Below are 7,687 nucleotides of genomic sequence, written 5' to 3' on the forward strand. Positions count from 1 at the left end.
TTGTATAGGGGAGAAAAAATCAGCGTAGGTGCTTCAAGCTACTTTTTGTCATGTGAGATCTCTATTCATATGCCAGCATTGTACATGCCCTTAATTAACCAACGTGACAAAGAGATGAGGTTGATGATGAAAAAGAAACAAGGGAAGGAGAGAGGTTGGTGAAGAGATAAGGTTGAGGGGAGAGGCGGTGGGTGTGGATACCAGAGGGGACATGTGTTGGAGAGGCGGATGATACCGATGAGTTTTTAGTTAAGTGATTTACGTGTGTGTCTGGTTCATGGGACGTGTGGAACTCGACTGGTCAGCCTGCAACACACTCTATGTTGCGCTTGGTTGTTTGCAACACGGTCAATATTGCAAACACATGTGTGGTGGGGAGAGTGTTGTGCATTGTATGATCAAGCACTTATGAAAATGGTCACATAGGCAGTCGACGCGCACGAACGATCGGTTGGTTCAGCAGAAGCATCTCTAATTTTTTTTTTTTTGCATGTTAGATTGAATAGCACTATTATTTCCACGTTGTGAACCGTCACCCTCATGAGCTCCAACGCAGTCTGGCTCTACTTGAAAATTTGTGTCTATCCAGTTTGGGGCCAATTGAATCCCTTCCTGGATTGCAGTGAGTTCAACTTCGAGTTCAATTTCTTAGAGGTCGCAACACCCTTCGATGATGCAGCGCTACTTACTCTTAACGAGCACATGTATGATCTATACTGAAGCATAGCGTGCTATTTTTTTGCTCCAGGACAGTCAAGGTGAAGTTTCACCTGACTTGCGGCTTGGCGCTCAAGTTTTTATACTATTTAAAAGAATGTAACTTGGCGGTCAAGTTCAGTTAAGTCAAGAACGAGTGGCCCGAGACAACGATACGAGTCGTTCATCATCCGGTCTCATGTTCAATCTTGACCGTCAATTTTCCATCGGACGGGGTTGGCGCGAAGCACGCCTAACCTTCCTTCTATATACCGCCCCCCAGACTCTAAGCTGACTAGTCAAACCAAAACCCCTCCGCAGCCCTGGAACCGGAACACCTCACGCTGGCACCGGCACATCGCGCTCGCCGCCGGCCGCCGCAGCACGTGGCCTCATCGATCGTCGCCGCCCTGTCTCGCGTCTCCTCCTCCTCCGATCTCCGCGAATCGGTCAGCCTCCCTCCTGAATCCCAGCTCACAATGTGTAGTTTCCGTTCGAGTTCGTGGCGTGCGGCATTCGAACTCGACGCGCACGCGTGATTGCCTGAACCAATTTAGTGCGGCCGGGAGAGCATGCGCGATCGAATTTGTGCATTTACATGGTTTTATTGTTGTGGGGTGGTAGGATCGCATTCGCATTCGGGCCTGTTGGGTGGGCGGGGATTGGTGTTGCTCGGTGGTCGGTGCACGGCGGGGGCGGGGAGGGTGCTCGGCTCGGGGCTGGGGACAGGATACTGCCTCTGGCCGCCCCGCCGGCTTCGCTCGCCGGGTCGCGTCGTGGCGTCATCCGCTGCCCCAGGAGAGTCGTGGTACGGCGGCGTGAGGAGTTTCGCGGCCGGCGAGGCGGAGTTCATGGCCATGGCCCGCCATGTGTTTGTCGATTTGCTCCGCCTCGCTTTGTTCAGCGTGGTTTTGGTCGTTCGGTTCCTGCGCTTTAGAGATGCAGCTTGTATATCGCCCGTTGCACTTTGATTCTCTGCTCTGCTGACGTTGCAGAATTAACGGGGATTGATGAGATGTATGATTATTGATTGATGTATATTTTGTATCTGTTTGCCTAACTGTGCGGGCGGATTCTGCAGATCTCGTGTGATTAACTAGAGCTATGAGCATGGGTGGCGAGGCGGCATTCACTTCCTCTTCTACTCCCCATTCACAACCTCAGGAAACTGAAGCTGTAAGTACTGCTACCGTGCTACGCCTTAACTGCATTCTGTGTTCCATGCCTATCTAGAGTTCAGTCATTGATTTGCCTAACTTGTGACTGGATATGTTATTACTCCTCCCCTCTGTATTACAACCTACGTCATGATCACCAGTCATAATGCTGTGATATGTGCCATCACCAATCGTGGATGTGTTTATGAGGATGTTATTTGAATAAATAAAATGAAGTTTATCATGAGTAGGGTCTGGCCCAAATGCATAAAGTTTACGCAGCAGCTTCAATTCCATAAGAATATAAAGCTTACGTTTATGAGGAAAACTAGCTTATAGGTGATAAGTAAGTGTTTGCCTTGTTTTTCTCTTATTCCCATGTGTTATTTTTTCCCCTCAATTCATGTTATAAAATTTTCTTACATCTTCTATTACTGCCTAAATCTTAGATACCATATCTTCGATCTCTGTAGTCGTCACTAAAAATTATTATGTGGTTGCTGATTGTAGAGTTACTGTATGCATTTTCTGTCCTTAGGTAGTCGTTGGTGCTGACAATGCTTCTTCGCTTGCTTTGCTAGATTCAATGTAGAGTGGAGAGTGTTAAACGACACCTATCCAGATTGGTTGTGAAATCTCTCTGTGCAGTCGCAGCTGATTTTGATGTGGAGCCAATGCTTGAAGTCTCGAAATCAGGATTTAGTGACTACCAGTGGTATGTCGTTGTGCTACGTCTAGTCTACCATTTTACTATCTGAGTGTTTGATTAATGAGATGAGTCTCTACTGAACAAGAAATCATCTGTCAATCATGCGCAGCAACAACGCAATGAGCTTATTTCCACGTATAAGAGAATCTGCAACAAACCTCGGGAACCCCAATGCAGTTGGACAGGTAAAGCTTTCACAAGTGAATGTTTTCTTGAAGGAAATATTGTTTCATTTTCGTTCCTAATATCCAAACTAAACATATTTGCAGGCAATTGCAGACAACCTTCCTCCTTCCAGAATTGTTGAATCCACCTCTGTTGTTGGACCTGGATATGTTAACATAGTTCTATCCAGTGATTGGATCGCACAGGTCTGGTTGAGATGTTCTATAAATAGCCTTCGTTATTAACTTAATGTTACTGGTAAGTGCTAACACAAACCCACCATACTAATGAGCCTCACAATTGCAGAGGATACAAGACATGCTTATCCATGGGATCGAATCATGGTCACCAATCTTGCCAGTTAAGAGGGTGGTGCTTGATTTTTCATCTCCTAATATTGCAAAGGAGATGCACGTTGGGCATATAAGATCAACCATAATTGGAGATACACTAGCTCGCATATTTGAGTTTGCGAATATTGAAGTTCTTCGTCGTAACCATGTGGGAGACTGGGGTACACAGGTACCAAATTCACGTGTACTGAGGTCTTAAAGATTGACACAGATGGAACTCATTATTTTACTAAATTTTTTTTATCTTTTTTCAGTTTGGAATGCTGATACAATGTCTGTTTGAGAAATTCCCAAATGGGGAGGAAGCTGCCAACCAGGCCATTGGGGATCTTCAGGTACGTGTTAATAGTACCAGAGCTTAGTAGTAATCTAATACTTTAACCGATGAAACTTAATCTAAGTATGCCAAGATTTTTCACAAGGTTATGTATCTGACCTTAAGAGATGATTTATGTTATGACCGTCATATTAGGGGCTTAGCCCAGTGGGTTGTGGCCCAAGTTATCTTATCGTTATTAGGGGCTTAGCCCGATTATCTTATTGTTTGCTTAGGAGTCAAGTAAACCTCTCTATATAAGGAGAGGAGATGTATCGATCTAATCAAGCAAAGAAGCAATCATTATTTGCTCGGCTTCCCTTAGGGAGCCGGGAGACCTAACCCTAGTCGCCTCTTGCGCCGCCGCCGCCTCTCCCTCTAGCGCGCGACGACGCCTTGCCGCCGGCGACCGCGAGCTTCGCCACGTCCAGCCCCCTCCTTCCCCTACAACCTACGCCCTAGACCCGGTAGGGTCCCAGCTCCTACCAATTTGGTATCAGCTAGCTTGGTTTCGACCATGTCATCACCCTCCACCACGCCGCTCGTCTACTCCCCGAAGGCCATGACCGGCGTCCTCAATGATCTGGTCGTCGCGGTCCAAGGAATCCGGCTGTTCCTGGCCAGTCCATACGGGCCACCAACGCCTCCGCCGCCGGCCGTCTCCTCCGGACCGCCGGCCCTGCCCTGGTACTCGGTCCCCGCGGCGATCGCCGGGGGCCATCCGTCGCTCCAGCCGCCAGCCGCCCCAGTGCTGGCCTGGCTGCAGTGGCCCACGCCGGCTCTCGTGGCGCCACCCGTGCCTTCGCCGGACGCCCCAGCGCTGTCCTGGCCGCAGTGGCCCGCGCCGGCTCTCGCGGCGCCAACCGCGCCTCCCGCGTCCGCCCCAGCGCCGCAATGGAACTGGCCCGCGCCGGCCCCAGCCGCGCCAACCGCGCCGGTCCAGCCTCCACCGCCGCCGCCCAGCTCCAGACTGGGCCAGTCCACACCGAGGGGCCTCCCGATCCAGCAGGTCCAGTTTCCGCCGTCACCGTCCCCGATTCCGCCACCGCCAGTTAACACAGAGGCTCGGCACCCATCGGTACCCACACTGCAGACTGGGGCCTCGTCCGGCTCCGAGGGGGCCTACGACGGCCTTCCCACCGTTGACCGGACGCCGTAATCATCACTGCTCCGCACCGCCGAGCCGATCGGCCATGGCGCGCTGACCCAGACGCCGCCACGGTTCGCCAAGATCGACTTGGCCACTTATGACGGCACGGAGGACCCGCTTAACTGGCTCAACCAGTGCGACCAGTTTTTTCGTGGGCAGCGCACGCTCGCGTCGGAGCGCACTTGGCTGGCATCCTACCACCTCCGCGGTGCAGCCCAGACATGGTACTACGCCCTCGAGCAGGACGAGGGCGGCATGCCCCCGTGGGAGCGCTTCCATGAGCTGTGCCTCCTTCGTTTTGGGCCGCCGATCCGCGGGAGCCACCTGGCCGAGTTGGGCCGCCTTCCCTTCACCTCTACGGTGCAAGACTACACCGACCGCTTTCAGGCCCTGGCGTGCCACGCATCCGGCATGACGGCTCACCAGCGGGCCGAACTCTTTATCGGCGGTCTGCTAGATCATATCCACGTGGACGTCGAGCTGCAGGGACCCCAGGACCTCCAGACGGCCATGTACTACGCCCGCGCATTCGAGCGCCGCACGGTGGCCATGCAGCAGGCATCACTGTCCCGGGCCACTGGGCCGCTACCCGGACCAGATGTTCCCGTGCAGGGTCGGCCTGCTCAGGGTTTCGCGGCACCCCTCGCCGCGACCGCGACGCGCCCGTTCCGCCGGCTCACCTCGGCCGAGCTACTCGAGCGTCGCCGCCAAGGGTTGTGCTTCAACTGCGACGAGCCCTACACGCCCGGCCATGTCTGCCTGCGACTCTTCTACCTGGAGGCTGCAGACTACATTGAGGAGGACGCCGTCGCCGCCGACCTGACCGCCCCAGCTGTCGCGAAGGTGTTTGACGCTGGTTGATCACCTCGAGGAGTTCAGCAAGCGCTTCCCCACCTTACAGCTTGAGGACGAGCTGTTTGTGCAGGCGGGGAGAAGTGTTATGACCGTCATATTAGGGGCTTAGCCCAGTGGGTTGTGGCCCAAGTTATCTTATCGTTATTAGGGGCTTAGCCCAATTATCTTATTGTCTGCTTAGGAGTCAAGTAAACCTCTCTATATAAGGAGAGGAGATGTATCAATCTAATCAAGCAAAGAAGCAATCATTATTTGCTCGGCTTCCCTTAGGGAGCCGGGAGACCTAACCCTAGTCGCCTCTTGCGCCGCCGCCGCCTCTCCCTCTAGCGCGCGACGACGCCTTGCCGCCGGCGACCGCGAGCTTCGCCACGTCCAGCCCCCTCCTTCCCCTACAACCTACGCCCTAGACCCGGTAGGGTCCCAGCTCCTACCAATTTACCTCTAGCATCTTACTCTAATATTGAGTGTTTAACCTGCTTCCTTTCTCCAAATCTACAATTGCACTATTAGTGGTAGCACTGGTTGACATATGCCATTTTCTGTAACCCCTAAAGACTGAACCGGTGCATACAAATCTTGCTCTGAGCAATAGAAAATAATGATTATGGTCTGTTCTGCATATGTATATAGAGCATGCTACTGATATTTATCACAATGGTTGTACCTATTTCTTTCAAGTAATTTTCTTGTCTTACTAAATTTACGAATTCTGACAAAACTCTCATTGAATGAAAGCGAATGTTTTGCTATCATCTTCCTGATCCAGCAACATCTTGTTATGTTATGCATATATGCTACAGAATTTTTACAGAGATGCCAAGAAAAAATTCGACGAGGATCCTGATTTTAAAGGCAGGGCTCAGCAAGCAGTAGTTCGCCTGCAGGTGTTGTTTTTCTTTCAATCCTTGTTGTTTGCTCAATTTATGACTTATGGCATGACTTATTCTCACCACCAAACAATAACTGAATTGTAGAGAGGGGAAGATAGATACCTAGCTGCCTGGAAAAGTATTTGTCAAATTAGCCGGAATGGGTTTGACTTGGTGTACAAACGCCTTAATGTGGAACTTGAAGAAAAGGTATTACTACTGTTCCCTGTTTGCCTACCAACAAATATTAGGAGAGAACTCCTGAATTTTTGACATACTATTGGAAGCTGAATTATTCTGGTGGTATGAACTAAGCTGTGGTTTCCCTAAAAATATAAGCATTGTGTTTTTGTTGCAATGGCATTGTGTTTACTAGTGCTGGAATGTTATGTTCAGTTACTACTGATAAATATACTGTTCAAACATATTTTGAAGTGGAATTTCAGAAATTATATTGATTATCTACATTTTTTACCTTTGTTTGAATTTTTTGCCTTACTGAAACTACCAATGGCCTTGATCTCCAACCAAACTTCACCAACAAGAAGCAAATGATTATTCATAGTTTTATGTACTTTTTATGCGAAATCAAGCTAGCTAAATTGTTAATTTTCTCAGGGCGAGAGCTTTTACAATCCTTACATTCCTCGTGTTTTGGAGGAATTGACTGGCAAAGGCTTGATTACAGAAAGTAAAGGCGCTCGAGTTATAGAAGGCCGAAAGCCTCCTCTGATAGTGGTCAAGAGAGATGGAGGCTTCAACTATGCTTCTACAGACTTGGCTGCTCTTTGGTCAGTTACTAAAACATCAATTAACACATTGTTCCTTTTGTAACTTCTCGCCCTAAGACATAAATTCTTTTCCCGTATTTGTCAGAGAATATGAAACTAGTAGTGTTCAATATATGAGATGTAGGATCCCTATTGAACTGCTTAGCTTTTAAACTCATATGTGGTTCTTATCTTTATGAAGGTACCGGCTTAATGTGGAGATGGCAGAATGGATAATATATGTAACGGATGTAGGTCAGCAGCAACACTTCCATTCGGTTTTCAGTGTGAGTATCATATCCATTTTCTTTGTAGGATCTAGAAACAATATTTCAAATGCAGTCTTGGTCTACTAGTCGGTTCTTATCATATGAAGAGGACCAACTGAGATTCTGTGTGTCACAATACCTTTTGTGAAACTAATCATAGGCTGCTAGGATGGCTGGCTGGCTCCCAGATCAAAAAGAAGAGAAGTACCCAAAGGCGAGCCATGTTGGTTTTGGCTTTGTTCTTGGTGCAGACGGCTCACGTTTCCGGACCCGTTCCTCTGATGGAGCTGTTCGACTGGTAGATCTACTTGATGAGGCTAAATCCCAGAGCCTGGCACAACTTATCAAACGTCTCACTGAAAATGGTAATTGATGTTT

At 49.4% G+C, this 7,687-nt stretch overlaps 1 protein-coding gene across 1 annotated transcript in view; it reads left to right on the forward strand.

The window, feature by feature from the left end:
- The first annotated feature begins 1,009 nt into the window (after positions 1-1,009).
- Positions 1,010-7,687, forward strand: part of LOC119267438 (arginine--tRNA ligase, cytoplasmic-like) — an 8,791-nt gene continuing 2,113 nt past the window's right edge. The window contains exons 1-12 of the mRNA XM_037548821.1: positions 1,010-1,145; positions 1,778-1,872; positions 2,435-2,568; positions 2,672-2,747; positions 2,832-2,933; positions 3,034-3,249; positions 3,335-3,415; positions 6,202-6,285; positions 6,376-6,480; positions 6,889-7,061; positions 7,243-7,327; positions 7,470-7,674. Coding sequence (XP_037404718.1) covers positions 1,801-1,872; positions 2,435-2,568; positions 2,672-2,747; positions 2,832-2,933; positions 3,034-3,249; positions 3,335-3,415; positions 6,202-6,285; positions 6,376-6,480; positions 6,889-7,061; positions 7,243-7,327; positions 7,470-7,674 — 1,333 coding nt within the window. The 5' untranslated portion in view covers positions 1,010-1,145; positions 1,778-1,800. The remainder of the gene's footprint in view (positions 1,146-1,777; positions 1,873-2,434; positions 2,569-2,671; positions 2,748-2,831; positions 2,934-3,033; positions 3,250-3,334; positions 3,416-6,201; positions 6,286-6,375; positions 6,481-6,888; positions 7,062-7,242; positions 7,328-7,469; positions 7,675-7,687) is intronic.

Source organism: Triticum dicoccoides, chromosome 3A, assembly GCF_002162155.2.
Source record: "Triticum dicoccoides isolate Atlit2015 ecotype Zavitan chromosome 3A, WEW_v2.0, whole genome shotgun sequence".
Taxonomy (NCBI): domain Eukaryota; kingdom Viridiplantae; phylum Streptophyta; class Magnoliopsida; order Poales; family Poaceae; genus Triticum; species Triticum dicoccoides.